Consider the following 21,955-nt stretch of genomic DNA (forward strand, 5'->3'; position numbering starts at 1 on the left):
ATATATATAATTTAATTTCTGCAGGATATTATAATATATTGACAATTAGTTCAAATCATTATTATAGCAGCGCATTTGAGTTTAAAATTGTATTTTGCCGATGACATATGATAACTTGGAATCCTCATACAAGATTGAAAAGACAAGAAACTACTCGTCGATTCCGAAATCGGAACACTAACTTGACAAACAGTCTAGCTAATAGTCTGAGCTCCATTAAGCCTTCGAATTCCTCTCACATCCAAATTTTCGAATCCAAAATTCCTAATGCTCCACAGTTAGTCACCAATAAGATCATCCACAATGAACTCATTATGTTGCCGATTTGACCAGGACCTGATATCAATACTTCAATAATAAACTTCCAAACCAACTTGCTGATTTTTCTTCCTGTTAAATTCCTGATAATTCTTCTAGGCGTCTTTCGAGTACAAGGCCTCCAGATTTACTCTAAAAAATTTATTGGGTTCTATCAGTGGGTTGATTCTCCATATGTCTGTATCATGTCATTGTAAAGACATGTAATCGCATCCAATTTACTTGTTGTATGTTGTAACACTTAAGACAAACGATCTAAACTTCCAACTAATTAAAAAAGACTCATTTATATGGATATAATACGGCCCATTTGGACTTACAGAGTCGTGCTTTAGGAATCCATTAAAAGAACTCTCCTATTTAATCCGCTCAATTCAAATTCTTCGTACAATCCTTAATGCTCCTTACTTTGCCACAAATTAAGTTATCTATCAGGACCTCAAAGTTCCATATGCTGTCGGAACCAGATACTAATCCTTCCATGATAAACTTCCTTACCACCCAAACCGACTTGTTCCTTCTTTAGCTGATAATACTCCTATGCTTCTGAAAAGAAGAATATCTTCTCTAAAAATGTTATTATAGTTCTACCAACGGATATATTTTCCGCAAGACTATCATTCCATTGTAACCCTTATCACATATTTTTATAATGATTTATTACACTTGTAAATTTCAATTTAAAAAAAAATGTATTTTTTATCATTGTCTTCTATAGTAAATTTCCTCATGTGGGTTTCTACAGACATTTTAAAACATATATCCAGCTTGTTATTCGACAATGCTCCAACAAGGTCGTACACACACATGGTAGAAACCTCTTTTGTTTCAAGGCATAACAAGGACTGTGCATGTTTAGAAAAATGTGGGATTTGTTGTGCTAAGAGACCTATGCTGTAAACAGGCAAGTCGAAGAAAAAAAAATAAGGGTTCTGTACTCTTCGTAAGGGTGCCTTCTAGCAGCAATTGTTGTTCAATATGACTTGTCTTGTTGGATTCTAAAAAAAAGGAAATCACTACTTGCAGCCAAAATCCGAAAAAATACAAAGAAACAACTTAAATTGTTTACTAATCAGCGTCTTTTGCCAACTTACGCAAAAACTACGAAACAGAATTAAAAATTAGGTAAACTCTAAATTTGTTTACCAAGTTTAGACTATTGCCTAATACATCAAATATTAAATCTTTTAAAATTCTCCATTATCGACCGTGAACCAATTTTTTTGTAAAAGGTTGTAATTATGTGTTTGATTTTGTTGCATAACTGTCCATGCTGAAAGCTCTGGTTCTAGTTGTGAAGGTGCTGGAATTAAACTTTAAGCGTCCGTCTGGAATTAAACTTTTAAATTGTTTTCATCAGACTTTTAATTTTTAATTATTAACCTCGATAGATAATGGGATAATTGAATTTTGTGTCTATATGTGTATGTAAATATTCATTATATTTAATTATTGCTTCCTTAATACATTCTGCAGACATACACAGGTACAATTTTGGTGGCTGTTAACCCGTACAAAGACTTGGATATCTATACTACGGTAAGTAATTATTTTTAATTTATTATTATTTAATTATTATTAATTTATTAGTATAAATATAATTTTTTTCTCGTAAATTATCTCCAAGTGCATAAGTATAATTATCGTTTCAATTAATTCTAATTTTATAATAATATTGAATGTTTTATTTAGGATGCCACTCTGAAAGATGCAGATATTTATATTATTACTTCCAAAATTTCGGACAGTCCGTTCATCATCAAGGGTCTTTTTTGAAAACAGTTACAAAGTTTTTGTTATTGGGTTATTTCTTATAAAATGCTCGTTTTTATTATTTCAGAATTTAAAAGTGGGATAGTTAGACTTTTTGTTGTTTACTACCTTTTTGCTAACAGATTATAATGAGCGTTTATTAATTATCCCTTTTTTTTAATTTACTGTATACCCGGCAGAAACAATATCACACCGTTGGGGGAAGGATATTGAAACGAACGGACCATTCTGGTGGTTTGAAAGTTTTTGGCCGGTGACACAGCTTTGTATAACCAACCCAGAGGAAGACCTCCTCCAGCAATAGACGACGATGAACTTACTGTGGAAAAAACCCTTATCAAACAGTCAAAGGATTTGCAGCACAATTGAATAAAAGTTTCTTGACACTTGAGACCATTGTAAAGTAAAAAAAGTAGATCCATGGCTATCTCATGAACTTGAGTGACACCAGCTGAACAGTTATGAGACATCCATTTCATTGCTTACTAGGAAAAAAACGAGCAATTTCTCGAAAGGATAATCACGTATGATGTAAAGTGGATTGTATATGACAAAAGGCGTTAATCAGGTCAGTGGTTAACTATCGACACTAGACCGAGACACATGCCAAAACCAAATTTCCATCCAACGAATTTATTGGTTTCTGTGTGGTGGTCTATGGGAGGAATAATTCATTTCTCATTTTTACCCAGAGGTGAAAACATCACATCTACATTGTACTGAGGTGATATTGACATAATGCATCAAAAACTTGTGAAAAAAAACCTATATTGGCTAATCGTGTGAGTTCACTCTTACACAACACTAGACCTCATATTTCAAGAACAGTAGGGGTTTAGCATGATGTGCTAAATGTAAAATGTTTTACTATGTTAAATGTTATAAGTATAGGATTATGAGCAGCCCTATTTAAAGACATGTTAAATTGTAAATGCATAAGAGCTTCTCGTGGATTTTCTGAACAACTTGTTTTATAACCATTCCTTACAAAACTTCATATTATTGTTTACTTCTAAGTTTTCACTAAAGTAATTTATTACAAAATGCCTAAATTGAGTGAAAAGTGGAAGTTGTGTAAATGTTTGGCTACTGAGTCTCTTGTTGATCAAACTTGTGACGAATTTCTATTCTTGTTCTATCTTGATTCTTCAAGATGAGCTAATTGACAACTGTCATTACATTATTGTTATTCTCATCCATTGCTTTATTAGTTATAAAAACGTCCAAAACAATACTAACACAATCAAAACACAAACTACGAGCAAGTAACCTAACACAACAAAGAAAACGGTGACGAGCTCAGCTGATATGTTGCGTGACGTCATTCTCCATTTAGCAGATCTAGTAACAGACTCTCAACCATGTTTTATCACTCTTTAACATGGTAAACTAAAGATCATGAATACCCCTAGTCAAGCAACTTAACGAGCTGAATTCATAACAAAGAAGTTCTTTCTCACCCACCTTATTTGCCAGACTTATCTCCAGCAGATTTCTATTTTTTTTTGTTTAAAAATTTAGACAACTTCCTTAAAAGTACAGTGTTTGAAAACGATTCTCAGGTAAAAAAAAAAAAGGAATTTTCTTACTTCTTTTCTTCGCCAAACTCTGAATTTTTCAGTGCTGGCATTGAAAAGTTGATAACGCGTGGGGGAAAATGATTTTGAATAAAAAGATTTTTATTTAATTAAGTTGTTTCATTGAATAAACTTCCCTATGAAAAGTGACATTTCATATGAAACAAACCAATATTTTAAAGTCTTGAAATATAACCAAATTTTCTTTTTGATTTTTTACTGTGGTTATATTGCATTTCATCTTTCGTATTTTCCGTCAGTTTAGTTCAATTTCTGCATTAGCATTTTGTCATTACAAGTAGTGAACTATAAAACAGATATTGGAATGGTGGGGGCACACTACACAGATAAAATTAGTAAAATAGATTTCTGAAATAACAATTAACAATATTAGCAAAGATAAAAAAAATAAATAAAACAGCAGTAAACAGTTACTAACTAATACGAAACAAGTTGAACAGTTTAGTTGAAACTAAATGTTGTGGAACTGGTATCTAATGGCTTTCAACGCGAACCTCTGGTTCAATGAAAGACTCTTGGATGTGAGGTACGTAGAGTTTGATCAGTTCGGAGAAGATAACCCTCATTTCCAGAAAAGCAGCGGCTCTCAGGTAGAACAGTTTCGAAGACGGTCGAATAAACTTCAATAGTAGATACCTGGCTGAAGAGAGGTTCATCTTACCTTCGGCAGTATACAATACAGCGAGGGCAATCTAAGGATCCGCCGGGTATCGGATTCCTTTCATTCCTGGCCTCATCCTTCCTCCCTGGGAGGAACCATAAAATGATTCTTCATTTAAAGTTATATAAACTCCGATCTATAGATATAAAAAAAAGGATGCATAAAATAAATTTACTTGTTCGAGGAGAAGATGGTTGAAAAATGAAACACAAATAAGTTGATGTAACTTATTTAATTGTGCCAACGTTTCGGCTAGTTTCTATCCTTCATCAGGGCTAAGAACAGAACAAGATAACAACCAATGAATATAGAAAATAAAAATAAAATATAAACAGAATGACATAAAGTGAATAATTTTACAGAATGGAATTAATAAAATGAACTTATGAGAGAAGTGGAAAATAGAATGTATACATAAGTAATTGAAAAAGTAGGTAAAATAACATAATTAAAGAAATAAAAAAAATGAATTTATATAATGCAAAGAAGTATGAATATATTAGTTATTAATAATTTAAAAATTGAAATATAGAAAGAAAAAGAAAATTGAGAGAAAGAAAATATATGTAACCATAATGATTGATTAAGAGGCAAGATATAAGTAAAGTTTAACCAATAAATAAATAAGTTTAGCTAATAAATTTACTTGTAGATGAATGTAAATATAAACCAAAATATAAAGATAATGTGTATCATAGACAGGCACTGAGAGAACTCAATTGTTTTATAATTTTCTAATACAAAGGATAAAGTTTTTATATTTTGTTCAAGTCCTCCTTTGAGGAGCTTATGCAAACTTGCATATATTTTTTTTAGTTTCTTTCATGTTTTCGTGGTATGATCTTTCCGTTCAAGAAATCATGGGATTTGACAAGTCTGCCATTTGCTGTAAATCTATTAATCTACAAATAAATCCAGAAAACCTATAAATTCAACTTTCGCTCTAGATTTTTTATCAGATACTTGTTAAATTAATTACTCAGACATTTAATTTTTTTATGAACACATATTTGTGCCACGTTAAATAAAAAATGTACTGTTAAAGTGATTTGACAAGATGTTGTATTTACATCCAGTTGATTGAATTTTAAAACTTTTTTTCTCAATCTATAATTAATAATTGGTTCTGTACGGAAAATAATTTAATTTATTTAACAAGGAACCATACTAATTATATAAAAACCTGGGGATGCAATCCAAACGTTTCTTAATTTGTGCCCAAAAAACGGATATTTGAAGGCTACAAATTACCTTGATTTTTAAACAGTCGGGTTTTTTTAATTCCTGTTTTCACATATAAAATTATTTTAATGGAATTAGCTTTATATTAGTATGCTTTTAATACCACTAATCAACGCAAGATTAACTTCATTATAAATTAAAATTTTTACAATATACTTTAATAAAAAAATATTCACATTGATATAATAAAAGTTTATAAGTTATCAGCTGATCAACCAAAATTTTCGCCTCATAAAGTATTAACATACAATTATGAACGTTATTAGTTAAAATATAGGTATTTTAATTACTAAAGACAACTGTATAAGATAATTTTATGTTAGACATTTATAGAACAGGGGTAAAGTAATATAAATAGGACTGAGGTTAATGGTTCCGTCTGAGGTCCCTGTGACTAAACGATCCTAATACTTTAAACAGTTACATTTAATTGTACCTGCTACTTAATGATAACATTGATAAAGTATAAAAATGGTTTATTCAAACCCATCTGTTTATTTCTTTTTTATCTGCTCCATTGAAGTCCTTCATAAACAGTTGAAGAGTGGTATTGAAAAGATTCATTTTTTTCGGGACTACCGCGAATTAATATTGACTGACTTAGGTTGGATTCGAATCCACAAATTTTTAAACCAAGCACTCAAAGACCCTTCGCTGCGAACGTGTTAAATTTCCTCATGATGTGGTTTTGTAGTTTCAAAATGTTTACAGCATTTCATATCCATTAGAAGAAAAATTTAATGAAATAGTGATACTAAAGAGTTTTGTAAAAACGTTAAAAAATATCGACTGGTTTCTATAATTATATGTTATACTGGTTCAATAATATATATATAATTTTTAAAGATTGCAATGGTTTTGTATGAATTGGTTTGCCGATACCATATCTTCTGCATACGAAACCCTTTTAAAAAATGGCTTATGGAAAAAGTGAAGTATGTGAATTGAATATTTTTCGAACCTTGTTCTTTTAGCCATGACGTCCCAATTAAAATATAGGGGAAAAAATAGTTGGGGACTTAGTTGTCAAACTGTCGGAGCCGTTTTTCAGAAATTAAAAAAAAAATGAAAAATTGATTCTGTAAAGTGGCACTTTCTCCCGGTCAATTTTATCAATAATAATATCCCAGGTCCGTAACACCCACCTCAAAACGTAATTTCTGTTATGAGCTGTTCACACACAGAGACCGTTTTACGAATAGGTTTTTTGAGACTCTGGAGACATCAAAACGTGTATTTCCGTCGAAGACTCGATTTTGATATTTTGCACAACTGCAGTGCTTCCCCTTACTATACGTTCCAATATAGATAATCAAAAGTAAAATCTAGATTGGTAATATATGTTATTTAGTAAATAATACATAATTTTTTTATTTTCCATACGCTACTAACAGAAAACATGATACCATTACCCATATTTATAACCTTCCGATATTTTATTATTATATCAAGACTATAAATCAGTTGGGAACCCTTTCTCTACTGGATAAGGAAAAATAAATCAAGTTTCAAGCACCACTGGATAGGCAGTTGTGCTCTGGTTTTAGAAATTTCTTTATGATTCGATTGGAATATATCAATATATAATAGTTTTATAAACAGTTAAATTCAGGTAAATGGCCTTTTAATTTTGTGTTTTTATTTATTTCCTGTGGTCTTAAAATGTATCAAAAATATCATTTACTCAAAATATGGTCATCAAGTCTGTTAACAGAGATGTTTTAACGTAATTGGTGATTAATATTGAAGATGTAGTGAGACTAAGCTCTATTACAATATACCAAAGCCCAATGGTTTAAGCACTTCCGCCCAAGTTCCATGCTCGTCACGCACCCCGCTTCCGCCCATATACCGTCTCCTAAAAGAAGAGGGTGAGTCGTTTGTCTTCTAGCAAAGTCTTCCTCACTACTTGCCATACGTATCTATAAACATCATAAGTTTCATATGTTCCTGAACCCACTTTCCAGAAACGAATATAACTTTGTACAGTAATGAGATTCATGCAAATGTGAAAATATCGAAAAGTTTGATACGTTTTTATCTGATTGACCATAAGATGGTTTTAAGGTGCTTCTACACATTTTCTAAACTATGGGAAATTGGCGCAAGCGTATGGATGAAATTTATTTGAATTGGTTTGTACAAGTTCTGAATTTGTGGCCGACACGTCGAGTGTCTTTTTCGGGAAATAAATCAATGGGCATTTGGACAAGCACTTTTGCTACATCCACACGTTTGTGCTCGGTTAGTATTGTTTTAGAACTACCAAAATATAAATATTTGTGCTCTATGTTTTTTATTTAAGTAAAGAGTTTCCCCAACTTTCTGAATCAGTAATTAATTCTAATTTAAGACTGTATATTTTAAAAGTTTATAAATTTAGTGTAAATACATTGTTTCAATTTTTTTCATTTAACTTCACGGGTATATTTTTTATTTAACATTGCACAAATTACATTCATTAAAAAATTATATCTTTGTGTAATTAAATTAAACGAGTCAGGTGATATCTGACACAATATTTGTCTCTCTGGAACACACAAGAGTGTAGATACCGACGTTTGTTACTTTCTTTGTTTACAACCATTTTTAGGTGTATTAGATTTTCGGTAAGTGGCAAACATGTGAATTGGACCAGATGTCAAACGTGTGGATTTATTAAATATTGTTTTAAAAAAGAAACATCACACCACTAAAACATTATAGAAACTAAAGAAATAACTTAGAAATCATTGATGAATCGGGTATTATAAAATTACTAAATTTTTTTCTTGCGAAATGTATGTAATACTCCTATCATGAAAAATTTAAGTTTCCGACATCCCATGTTTGTTTTCTATATCTAACTTTTTTTCTTTTTACATTTTTGCAAATATTTCCCAAAATGTCATGCATGAAACTCTTAGGATATTTAGCAAGATTAGTAACAGTATTGTTTTGTCTAAAATGTACTGGAAGAGAGTTATTGAGGAAGAAAACAAAAAGGGACTTTCTTTATATTAACTTTTTTTTTCCAAGAAGTTGGAATACACACAAGGGGGGTGGTCGAAAACTTGAATTTTTTACGAAAGGGGCAATAAATACAACCAGGGGTGTGGGAACGGGAGGGAGTGAGCAACAACCCATGGGGTCCGAGATTCGAAGAGGTACCAATTCTCCAAGTTCGTTTTTTTCCCTTTTTCTCTTCTAGCTATATTTCTTAAAATTCAAAAATCATTAGAATATAATAATAGTTATGTAATAAAAATAGGGTGGGACTAAAATTAAAAGTTTTTGGACAGATATATTACTATTGTGTGAAGAAATGTTTTGAAATTAAAAAAAAAATGTGACCTCCTTCCCTTACTAATGGGATCAAGGAGCCCTAAGATTTCGGCCCTGGGTCTTAATCTACTTCTTGCTAAGCCATTGCACACAAAAGCTATGAAAATCAAGGTTATCCCATCTTTTCCAACCGAACCCCATTTTTTAAGGTATCTCTACTGGGCGATAATAGGCAGTGCGGTGACCTAACTTATATGACTTTTCATACATACAATAGTGAGTTGATTGGTCGATGTACGAAATGTCACAATCTTACAAGAGGTGGTCATAAAAAAAGGCCATACCCCTGGCAAGACCCGCCCCACTAAAACCCCCAGGGAGTGACGGTCCTATATCACTTAAAGAGACTTAAGCTAGTTTAATAATTTTCTAATACAAAGCATAAAGTTTTTATATTTTTTTCAAGTCCTCCTTTGAGGAGCTTATGGAAACTTGCATATATTTTTTTTAGTTTCTTTCATGTTTTCGTGGTATGATCTTTCCGTTCAAGAAATCATGGGATTTGACAAGTCTGTCATTTGCCGTAAATCCATTACATCTACAAATAAATCCAGAAAACCTATAAATTCAACTTTCGCTCTAGATTTTTTATCAGATACTTATTAAATTAATTACTCAGACATTTAATTTTTTTATGAACACATATTTGTGCTACGTAAAATAAAAAATGTACTGCTAAAGTTTTTGACAAGATGGTGTATTTACATCCAGTTGGTTGAATTTGAAAACTTTTTTTCTCAATCTAAAATTAATAATTGGTTCTGTACGGAAGATAATTTAATTTATTTAACAAGGAACCATACTAATTATATAAAAACCTGGGGATGCAATCCAAACGTCCCTTAATTTGTGCCCAAAAAACGGGTATTTGAAGGATCGGCTACAAATTACCTTGATTTTTAAACAGTCGGGTTTTTTAAATTCCTGTTTTCATATATAAAATTATTGTAATGGAATTAGCTTTATATTATTATACTTTTAATACCACCAATCAACACAAGATTAACTTCATTATAAATTTAAAATTTTACAATATACCGAGACTTAAGCTAGTTTAATCGAGAAATATTTAAAAAGCGTCTGAATTTGAAAAATAGCGTGAATTTTTACTAAACCAACCTGTTTCAGATATAAATGACGAAGAAATCTGACTATTGGACGTAATTTCTTTAATGTTGATTAGCACCGAAATACCTTTACTCAAATCGAATCTATTCGATTTAGTCATGTACATGGAAAAATACATTGAAAGATTGGATTTATACCGAAATCTCCTTACGAAACTCCATTAACTTCATAAAAAAAATCAGTTGCTGAATAAAAATCTTCAACTGAAGATAAACATTATAATAAATTTGACTTTTTAAAATATTTATTTATTGCTATTTGCAACTGTACATTATAATACATTTAGTAAATCTGATCTAAGTTAAATTGGAATGTTACAGGCGTGTAGAGAAACTACCCATTGGTAGCACTCTAAAAATTTGACTTAAATTATTAAAACTTTTCAACAGAAAAATAATTTTAATGATTAATCTTTACGGCCTATATCGTCAACATGAAAAATTGTTTTTTAAATAATTTCTTACGGTAATTGAAAAAAAAGTATTAGGCGCTAAAATAGAAAAAAAAAATCCTTCACTTTTAATCAGATTTCGACAATGATATTAAAACAATCATAGCCAATCATGAAACTTAAAATATGTTGGGAAGGAAATTCAAACGCATTTTTTTGTCTTGTTCCATTTGAGTCATTAATTTTATCAAAAAGACGGGGACGTTTGAGGTTAACTGTCCCAAATCTGAAAGAGTTAATATGCAAGTTCCTCAAATACTATAAAGAAATCGAAAATCATTCCTAGAGAATTTTTCCTTTACGTTACATCGTATAAGATTTGCCAGTTTTTCTGAGAAATTTCAGACTTTGTACCAAAGACGATTTTTCTGACACACGGACTACATATTTTTTATTTAATTGAGTTTCTACCCATTTTCAACTTTATTTACGCACACTTTTTAAAATGTTCATCACAAAGTATTCGAATAGGTAATAATATCAATAGGATCAAGAGCACTTTGTAAACTAATTGTAAAACAATGACGAAAAATAAATTAATAAAATAGCCTAATGTTAGAGGTAAGAAGTTTCGAAAAATAAGTGAGGAAAAATTTAATGTCTTTGTTGTATACACGAACTTAAAAAAAAAAAAAAAATTAGTTTACAAGTTCAGTTCATTAAGGTTTTTATTATTAATTTACTTTTCGGTTGTACAATTTTTAGTTTCAGTGACTGGAAAGATTTTCTAGTTGTTATTCAATTGAAAACCGTGTTTTGGGAAAATAAACATTTATTGCGCTCGATTCTTATTTTTCGTTTCAATTTTCTCCTGAAATATAAAATAAATTATTTTCGCACAATAGGTCATACAGATAAATCATCGAAATTTCGATACTTGTTTTTTTGTAGTAATTTTTTTTATTTTATTTTTATAGTCAATGGTGTTATTTAAAGAGATTTTAGTATAAATCCATTTTTTTTTTCTTTTTTATAGGGACAAATCTAATTGATTCGATTTGAGTAAAGTTATTAATGTATTTTCCATATTATTTTTTGTTAAAAATTCTTTATTTTTAATAAACAAAAATTGGTTTAAGAAGGGTGTGTACTAGAGGACCAAGAGAAAATACCCCCCTCCCCCCTCCTCTGTTTAGCTGCAACAGTTTGGTTAAGTTATCCTCATAAAACATCGTAATAGATGAAGACCTTGCGAGGAGACAGATGGAAATGGAGATCTCTTCTGTTGATTCATCAACTCGACGCAGAAAATCACGAAGAGGGAGTTACAGAACTTTTCTCTTGGTGTCTTTTATTAGATTGAAGTTGTACTTTGCTATCGTTTGAAGCAGTGTAATAGTAGCGTGTTCATCGGAACTTTCTGAACTCCTAAACCGTGCTACTCATGAGTACACAACGATTGGATTAATATCTTATAATATTTCATTAAATTTTCATATTAAACATACGTTCTCATTTCTAATAATTTATTAAATATATTGATATAAACTCTTACATTAATGTTAATTTATTTTTTTCAGGAGCATGTGTTTAGTTACCATGGACAAAAAATGGGATCGTTAGAGCCTCATGTTTTTGCCTTAGCCGAAGCTGCTTACAAAAATTTGCAAACAGAAAACAAAAACCAATCATGTGTGATATCAGGGGAAAGCGGTGCTGGAAAAACTGAAACCACTAAATTTATTTTACAGTATCTTTGTTCAGTTACAAGTAACGTTAGCACTTGGGTTGAGCAGCAAATATTAGAAGCTAATACAATTTTAGAAGCCTTTGGTAATATTATCGACTTTTTATATCGGTATGATTCTCAAATTATGGGTAATTTTCAACAAAACAATTCATATCCACTGATAAAAATAATAAATATCTAAATGTTCCTTGGTTAACTCCAGCCTAGAATCACTATGAAGCAAAACGTAGCCAAATCTACTAACAAAATTGTAATTTTGATGTGGCCAAAAATATTCATAGTAATGAGAGACATAAAAACCACGGCAATTGTAAAATTGGCTTTAGAAAATTATCTACGGTTGAATTATTAGTTTTAAGATCTCATTTCATAAGAATAACGATATTTAATAATAATAAAAAGTATTTTTATTTTTGTTTTTTTAAAAAGGACTTGACATCAGCAATGGTGATTCGAATTTTATCAACCTGTTATTTTTCCTTTTCAGGAATTGGAACCATTTTATTGAAGTTAGTTTTGAAAGTTGCCCATTGTTTGAGAATCACCCTCAATTGAGGCTTCAAATATTTCATGATATCATTAGTGTAAAATAATTTTGACTAAATTAAAATTTTTATATTCAATTTCAGGTAATGCTAAAACTGTTAGAAATGACAACTCTAGTAGATTTGGAAAATTTATGCAGGTTTGCTTTGATAATAAGTGGATGATCAAGGGTTGCATCATACAAGATTACTTATTAGAACAGTCACGTATAACTTTTCAAAGTAACGGTGAGAGAAACTATCATGTCTTCTACCAATTGGTTGAGGGTGCTAAGGTGTGTTAACTGCTAGTGACTCATAATTATTTTTTTATTTTAAAAAACTTGACTATAATATCAAATTATTTTTACATATTTTTTCAATGGTTTAAAGAAAATGTTTGCTGTCCTAACTAGAAGAAACATTCCAATATTGTACTTTATTTTTCTTTTATTGTAAAACCTTTTGTTCGAAATTTATTTATTGTTGGAATTTATCTTGTCTCCAGTTTTAAATGTTCCAGTAAAACACTATTTATGGTCAAATCACCATTTGTTATTTACATCATACAAAAAAATCACTGTATCCTCATAACTACATACCTGCTTGTAACTTCCCAGAAGTTAACCATACAATAAAATGTTTAAGTATATATCAGGGACATTACTACTTTTGGGGGGGGGGGAGGGAAGGTGGTAATTTATGAAATTTCCCTACAGTGTCAATAGTTTAAGATTTCACCACATTTTCAATATTTAAAACAAAATTTTCCAACAATTTCATTAGCTGGCTCAATATTTTTCAAAATTTTCAATAATGAGAACTAAATTTCAATTAATTAAAACATTAATTCAATCTTAATTTCTTTTAGAAAACAAAAAATTTTTCTCACAATTTTTTCTATTAGAAGTAGGTTGTCATTTCTCTCACCTTTTGGAATTTCAAATTCTTGTGGGAAATGACCCTACCTAACTCCCTCTCCAGTGACAACATTCCTAAATATAATTATTAACGCATATAATAAAGTTGTTTTTTGCTATTAATAAAAACTTTAAAAAAGGATTATTTATAACATTTGAACAAATAGTATCTTAGAGTATATGGTATTGATTTTAAGGTAAAGTCATGGTAAAATATGACTCTACTTTCTGATCAAACTAGTATTATAATCAATAATGTATATTCATAAGTTGTATGATTAGTTCCATTAATTATGAGTTTGTAATAACTTCACTAATATTTCCTAATTCATTAACTAGCATGAATATTTTTTTTTATTCCAGGGAAATAAGGATCTTCTTGAACAGTTTAAACTTAAACCAGCAGAGTATTATAATTATCTAAACCAATCAGGATGTATAAAGATTGATGGTGTTAATGATGCAAGAAAATTTGATGGGTTAAGATTAGCGTTTAATGTTCTGAGAATACCCATGGCTATGTGTGATGGAATTTTTTGTGTGTTATCAGCAATTCTTTGGCTTGGAAACACAACTTTTGAGGTACTATACTAATATTTGCACAAACATAACATACTCATACATCACATGATATTTCCTTTGCCATCTTTATCCAAAATCAGTCTTATGAAACCTGAAAGAAGGGCTAAAATGATGAATGATTAAAAACAGGGTTAAGGATCTTGTAAACTCATGTAACTGGTCTATTTTCAGGATATTGATGGTGAAAAATGTAAATTGACTGATGAAGACATGGTTGTCTTAGACAATATTGCAAAATTATTAGGACTTCAGATTGATGATGTTGTACAAGTTTGTCTATTAAGGCAAATAAATGTTCGAGGCAATATTACTGAAATTCCTCTGAAATTGCAAGAGGTATGTAATAATGTTAGATTAATGCATGTATCATAAGTTATGTTTGAAAGTATAGATGCATGAATTAAGAATTAATATGTGTTTTGAAAATAACATATGTTACATTTATGAAGTGTCATTCATTAAAGTTCTAAACAGTATTCATTCTGATAATCTATATTTATGTTCAAACCTCCAAAATTTCCTTTTTCTATTCTATGAAATTTTCGAATGTATCTTATATCTTTATATCTTAGTTTTACATTTTCAGATTTATGAGTAATAATTTAAATTATTGGTTGTATTAATCTTTTTAAACTATTTTTTTTTCATTTTTTATCTTTAGGCTAAAGAAAATAGGCATGCCATGGCAAAGGCCTTGTATTCTCGTACATTTGCTTGGTTGGTGAACCATATTAATACTTGTACAAATCCTGGTTTGGATTCATCTCGTTTCCTTGGTGTTCTTGATATTTTTGGATTTGAAAACTTTGCTGTAAATTCATTCGAACAATTGTGTATAAACTACACCAATGAAAAATTGCATAAATTTTTTAACCACTATGTGTTTGCTTTAGAGCAGGAAATAGTAAGTGATCCCTCCATCAAAGAAATAATTGAAATACAAATAGTTATGCATTGTGTATGATTTCCTTGTATTCTATTGATTTCATTGTTATTATTAATTTTTTAGTACCGACAGGAAGGTATACAATTCTCCCATATACAATTCACTGATAACACTTGTTGCCTTGAATTAATAGAGAAGCCTCCTAGATGTATCTTGAAACTACTGACAGAACAATGCCACATGCCTAAAGTAAAATATCAATTCTTCAAACTGCTTTAAATTATTAAGTTTATTAAATATTCTTGATTTCATTTTTTTCTTTTCAAGGGTTCTGATAATGCTTATCTTAATAATTTACATACTGAATTTGAAAGCCATTCGCAATATGTGAAAGGTGATGATAGAAGGCGTTGGGAAATTGAATTTGGCATTGAACATTATGCTGGAACTGTGACTTATACAGTCGATGGTTTTGTAGATAAAAATAGAGATGTTCAGCAAGATGTTTTTTTTGACTTCATGAGGAGGTCTACGAATGAATTTGTTCAGGAACTTACTATGTACCAGGTATCATTTTTCAAAATATTTATGTTATGTGCTATATTTTTCAGATGTTTCAATATTGATAAAAGTTTAAATTTATTGAAATTGGATTCTTACTATTTTAGGATTTGTTAGGTACTACAGCTGCTAGAATGGGTAGCGCTGGTACAACAATGGCTAGAGGTACTAGTAAAGGAAAGCCTACTGTAGGTGATACTTTTAGACATCAACTTCAAGCGTTAGTGGATGTATTACAAGCTACAAACCCTTGGTAATTTATAATATTGTTTACATAAAATGAATTTTTTTTTTAGCACTACTTCATTTATAGCTCATTCCTCTTCTTCAATGGTGCAACTCACAAAGAGTCAAGAATACCACATTCTGAGCTGCCAGTCTTCTCATTTCATGCTCATTACATAATTTAATTGCAATGCTTACTAAAATAAAGAAAAAAGTTAATTTATTAATAAATTTACATACCTTATATTTAGTTTATAGGTTAAGTTACTTGACCAGTATATAGCTGATTTAAAACTAAAATTTATTTTTATTCTGTAACATATTGTCCTCTAAGAATAATATAATTGCACAATTTTTGCAGTGGGGGTTCAAAATTGAACTTACCCAGACTGCCAGCCAGTATTAAATAAAAAAGCCAGGTTCTGCTTCCCTGGGCGATCATAGATTTTAGAGCTTTACAGTTCGATAAAAATAAAGTGATATACTGTCTTTGGGGACTTGGTCCCTGGCACTGCCTTAAATTGAGACTGTGTGTGATTGTTGGGACTTGGTCCCTGTAACTACCTATGAGGACTTGGTCCCTGGTACTTACTTAAACTGAAACTGTATTACTTTTCATCGTAATGGATGATAGAAAATAACTAATCTGGATAATCATCATAAATCAATAAAACTATTTAAAGCATTTTAAAATTAATTACATATTGGGGTTTGGTTATAAAAAAAATGATAGATAAAATAAAGTAATATATTGAAGGAAAATAGAAATAAAGTAACTGGCAGAGAAGGGGTAAGCAAAAAAAAAAAACATAATGAAGTTAGTAATTTGGTTAGTTAAAATTTAGATGTTGGGAAGTGACATTGCTGCCATGAGATGGGTTAATGAAAGTGAAGGTCACCATTTTGTATTTAGTATAAGATGAGATAAATGCTTCTTACTTGTGAGCCTCATATGGGATGGGTCACCTGATATATGATATGTGGTACTGGTATTTGGTGGGGAGAACAAGTCCGGCAAGTGGGTCTAGTGGTCCTTTTTACCAACCTCTGGTGGCTACCTAAGTTGCCCCAGTATACTAACCAAGGTGGGAGTGTCAAGATTCATTCCTCGGGATCACAGAAAAATGAATGTTAATTGTCCCAGGTGGGAATCGAACCCACAATATTCCGAACCGAGCACACTGGGACCTGTGCCCAACCCCCATGGCCGTCACATCCCTTATGATATGTGGTGCTGATGCTGATATGTTTGGTGCCCCCATTGCTACACTCGCTGCCTGTTGAGCTGGACCTCTCTCCTCTAGGGCTTGTAACAGTTTCGGCTCCTTGTTGTGTCTTCAGGTTTAAACTTTTAAGGGATTATCCCTACCAGGGCTGGTTCTGGCACCCTTTGTCACTTTAACATAAGGGTCCCCCATCTTAAACCTAGAATCTTTTAGGTTCAGCCTATGGCCTGAACAAATACCTAAAAACTGCTTCTATAAGCAGATATCCAGTGGTATTCTTTCATTTGTCTGTGTTTTTTAATGTATATACAGCATTAAACACGAGTTTATTTATTTAAATATTGGTTATTGAATTTATAATTATTTTTACAGGTATGTTCGTTGTATCAAACCAAACATGAAAAAGACTGCTAATCAATATGATGAAAAGCTCGTACTAGATCAACTAAAATATCTTGGAATGCTTGATATAATAAGAATTAGAAAAGAAGGTTACCCTATTCATATGAGCATAGAAGACTTCACTGCAAGATACAAATGCCTTGGCAAACAAAGACATATTCTTGATCCACGAGTCACAATTAAGTATGTTTAGTAATATATGAAACATTTTTATGTTCAAATAATATTTTTAATAAAGCAAATAAGGTTTTCATTTTAGTTTGAGTAGAAAATATAGTTGATTTTCCTTTTAAAGAACTTTATATGTAATAATGAAAATCAGCGAAAGAATCAAATTATTAATTATAATGATAATAATAACTTAACTTATAATAATAATAATAACTTTTAATAATAATTCAAATTATTGTTAAGTTTATAAATAACACTAAAAATTGTAATTGTAGGTAATCTATTTAAATTTAAAATAAATCTAAATAAAAGGTTACAGATAATTATGACTTTTGACATTGCAGGAATGTAATGAAGATACATAATATTAATGAAAAAGAATGGCAATTAGGTAAAACCAAGGTTTTTCTAAGGAGCTGTGCCCATGAACCATTAGAAGATTCTAGAAATCAAATAGTCTTCGAGAGTGCCATTTTAATACAAAGAAACTGGAAGCAGTATGTTGCATATAAAAGTAAGTTAGTTGTTATTTTTTGATGGTGAATGTTGCCTCACATTACTATCTGTTTTATTTATATGTCTACTTATAAATATTTACACTCACTTCTTTCCCAGATTACCATAGGATAAGAAATGCAGCCATCAAAATCCAACATGCCTACAGAGGTTGGAAATTAAGATTGGATTTTCTCAGAAAACGGCGTGCTGTGATAGTTATTCAATCCCACCTGAGAGGCGTATTTGCCCGTGAAGTAAGTAAACATCATGGTTTTTAAACTTCCTTAGTGGATTGTCACTGTAAGTTTTTTTTTTTACTTCTTTATTTTATAATTTCAGGAATTTTCCTTCCTTAGTTCACATAATTTATTTAATTTTATTTTTGGTTGTACGCAATTATTTGATATGTTTAAATTTTGGAAAAAACTAAAACTTTAAATAGTTTATTTATAACGACAACTGGCCTTAGTAATTTATTTGGTTGAATATCATAACTAATCTCTAATATTTTTCATTTTTATTTTATTTATTAAAGGAATTTTATTAGTTGTTTCATAAAGCTTTATTTAATACAAGCAGGTATTTAGTGACAAAGATTATATTGTGAGTAATGAAAATACTATATGTTTGCCAAATTAACTATAAAATGCTACTTAACCTTGGATTTAAGCTTAATAAAGGTGTTTTAATACTGTCAAGAAAAGCTTTTATGGAATAAAAAAGCAATAAAATAAAATACATACTAATAAAAGCATGTTTTTATAATTTATTGATAATTTTTTACAAACATTGCAGATTTATTTGTAGTTTTTAACGACAAATTTGTGAATTTTTTATACTAAATCTTAATTTTATAAACAGACCAAATATTATTACATTACTTAATATTTTAGGTTGTTGTGCTTAAGTTTGTATTGAGGAGTATGAATTAATTGTACAAATATTTTTGTAAGGTAATGTAAACTTTTTTTTTTAATTCCTTAATTTTTATTAGGTTGCTGCTGCATTACGAGAAATGAGAAGAGTTGAAGAAGAAATGAGAAAGAGAGAGAGGATGGAAGAAGAAAAAAGGCAGAGGGAAGAGGAACTACGAAACATTGAAAATCAAAATGGAAGCACAGAAGAAATTGAAAAGTACTTTTTTCTTCATTTATTATATCAAATGAGTCTGTCCCATCAGCTCTATTATTATATCTTTTTGATACAAGGTTATGGTTTCAGATAAAATATATAGATTTTATAGATCTACTACATTGTTAACAAGTTACTTAGGTTTGGGGGAAGGGTTGGCCATTGTTGACTTTTGCCTTACCTACAGTTTATTGTCTTATATCAATGAAACTTGTCACATTGCCATCATCCTGGTCTCTCTTTTACTCTCAATTCATAGTGTATTGTATAGTCTGGATATTGGACATGTTAACCAAAGTTATCCTACAAACCAAATTGTTTTTTCCTTTGTGTTTGCACTTATTTTTCTAATTAATAAAATGAAGAAAATGGCCTTAGAGGAAATACTGTAGAGGTTTCTAAATAGATTTCAACCTTCTTTGTTTATTTTTTGAAAAAACCCTGGGGTGTTTCCTTTAAAGGTGATTAAAGCATGCTTGAGCAAGTAAAGTTTAAAGTGGCCACCTTAAAGGTATATTTTATGATTTTACACAAACATTATTCTTGAATAACCAATAATTACCATAAACACTCTCTAGTATGATTTTGTAAAAACATTAATTATACATGCTTGACAAGATTTATTATGATTATATAAGAAAAGTTTATAATTTTTAAAATATAATAATTAATTAATAAATATAGAATTTTATTTATTTAATATTAAATTTCTAAATTATAAAATAAAATTCATTAGAGTGCTACGAATGGGTAGTTTCTCTACACACCTGTAACACTCCAATTTAACTTAGATCAGATTTACTAGATGTATCATAATGTACAGTTGTAAATAGCAATAAATAAATATTTAAAAAAAATTAATAAAATAAAATTTAATGTAGAATAATATTAGCTACTCGATTAAAATATAGAATAATTAGTTAATATTATTCTATTTGCATATCAATATTTGTTTTTTTCATCAGGAATCCTCAGGATGATCTTAGTGCGCTATCACACATGGCTGAACAGATTAATCCTAAGTTAACTGAAAATGCTGGAGACTCTGTAGATCTTGACAACCTATTTGCTTTCTTATCAGATGTTCAGCAATCAGGAAGAAATCCTATCATTGATGAAATAGGAAAAAAGATGAATGAATTAGTATCTGATCTTGATGTAGAGGTAACTGGTTACAAATTATTATTTCCTATATGATACATATGAAAAAAAGTGGCAAATATTTGTCAAATTGACGTATTTTTTTTAGAATTATACTACTAGTTAAGGAAAATCAATCTGCTACTAATCATTTGAATTAAATATTTGAATTTGAATTTTTCTTATTATTAAGTTTTAATAATAATACCTATTGTAGCTCGAAACTGTTATTCAACAAGAGTTAGAAGGAATTAACCAGGAAGAATCATCTCAGAGAAAGCCTCCACCATTGAAACCTCCATCTTTACCAGAACCAACAGAACCACCTCCTCCACCACCTCATCAGAACCAAGATGGCAATGAACCAATTTATGAGTGTGTTAGACCAAGAGAAGATACTTCACCTCCACCACTTCCAACTCCACCTCACAAAATAAATCCATTGACCCCACAGCATGTTGGTAATCAACTGCATATGGAATCTCCAAGACCTCCTTCCAGTTTGTCAGGGGTATTGTTTTTATTATAATTGCCATAAATTAGAATGTAGATGTATACATATATATTTATTTATTTTTCAATACTTAATTGATTCTACAAAGGTATCATAGAGATTAAAAAACCTTCTTATATAAAATGGTAAAGTTTGGAAATCCATGTTAAATAATGGAATAGATAATATAGTAATATGTTTAGAAAATAACAGTAATTATTTTTAAAAATGCATAGGAACGTAAAATGAATATTATAGGATTTTTCCAATGACCAATTTTGACTGTCATCAAACTGGCTAGTGCATGCAGGGTACAGGTTTTGGAATGGAAAATTGTACTGAGCATCCTACTGCCAGTTTGATGTGAATCAGAAGTGGTTGTAGAAACAAACCTTAGATAGTTAGTGAGTGGATGTGTTAGTTAAGTTTGTTTCAGTATTTGAACAAGTTAATTTATTTTGAAGATATTCAGATCTGTGGTCAAGAAAAAAGAAAACATTAATAACTATATATTTATCTTCTTTTTTTTTTTTTCATTGGCACAACAGACTGTGGAGGTCTTAGGCCTCGTGCGATGTACTAAAGAAATACATCGCGCATTTCCTGATGTGGTTTTCATAGGGTGGCTCCGTCACTCCCACGCCTATTTTTGTGAGTGCCACCCATTGGCTAACGGGTCTCAAAAATGCCCGGGGGGAGATTGTGAGTATTGCATAATTTTTTGCTTGAAAAAATCCCGGGTAGGGCCGGGCTCGAACTCGCAATCTATGGGTTGGCAGTCAGGCCCGTTACCACGCTGCTACCGTCACCCCATATATTTATCTTCTGCAGAAATTAAATAAATAGTTAGTTAAATATTTGTTCATTGGTAGTCGTTAAATCGGCAGAAAATAAATAAATAGTCATTACTATTTTTTTTTCTTTCTGAACTGCAGCCCAGACTATCTCCTTCAAATTAAATAATGGTGAATTATCTATATAGTGTGTGTGTGTATATATATATATATATAT

The 21,955-nt window shown here is 30.4% G+C and overlaps 1 protein-coding gene across 3 annotated transcripts in view; it reads left to right on the forward strand.

Moving 5' to 3' along the window:
- Nucleotides 1–21,955, forward strand: part of Myo81F (Myosin 81F) — a 260,504-nt gene that overhangs the window by 213,803 nt on the left and 24,746 nt on the right. For all 3 annotated transcript variants that reach the window (XR_010845149.1, XM_014428188.3, XM_024360177.2), the window contains exons 3-17: nt 1,795–1,857; nt 12,016–12,268; nt 12,815–13,005; nt 13,993–14,211; nt 14,383–14,547; nt 14,873–15,115; nt 15,221–15,346; nt 15,425–15,664; nt 15,766–15,911; nt 17,482–17,694; nt 18,027–18,196; nt 18,298–18,434; nt 19,175–19,314; nt 20,277–20,475; nt 20,669–20,962. Coding sequence is in view for 2 of the 3 variants with exons in the window: in XM_014428188.3 (XP_014283674.1) it covers nt 1,795–1,857; nt 12,016–12,268; nt 12,815–13,005; nt 13,993–14,211; nt 14,383–14,547; nt 14,873–15,115; nt 15,221–15,346; nt 15,425–15,664; nt 15,766–15,911; nt 17,482–17,694; nt 18,027–18,196; nt 18,298–18,434; nt 19,175–19,314; nt 20,277–20,475; nt 20,669–20,962 (2,799 nt within the window). In the remaining variant the exon portion in view is untranslated. The remainder of the gene's footprint in view (nt 1–1,794; nt 1,858–12,015; nt 12,269–12,814; nt 13,006–13,992; nt 14,212–14,382; nt 14,548–14,872; nt 15,116–15,220; nt 15,347–15,424; nt 15,665–15,765; nt 15,912–17,481; nt 17,695–18,026; nt 18,197–18,297; nt 18,435–19,174; nt 19,315–20,276; nt 20,476–20,668; nt 20,963–21,955) is intronic.

The sequence above is a fragment of the Halyomorpha halys genome, unplaced genomic scaffold (genome assembly GCF_000696795.3).
Source record: "Halyomorpha halys isolate HHAL.00 unplaced genomic scaffold, Hhal_1.1 Scaffold700.1, whole genome shotgun sequence".
NCBI lineage: Eukaryota > Metazoa > Arthropoda > Insecta > Hemiptera > Pentatomidae > Halyomorpha > Halyomorpha halys.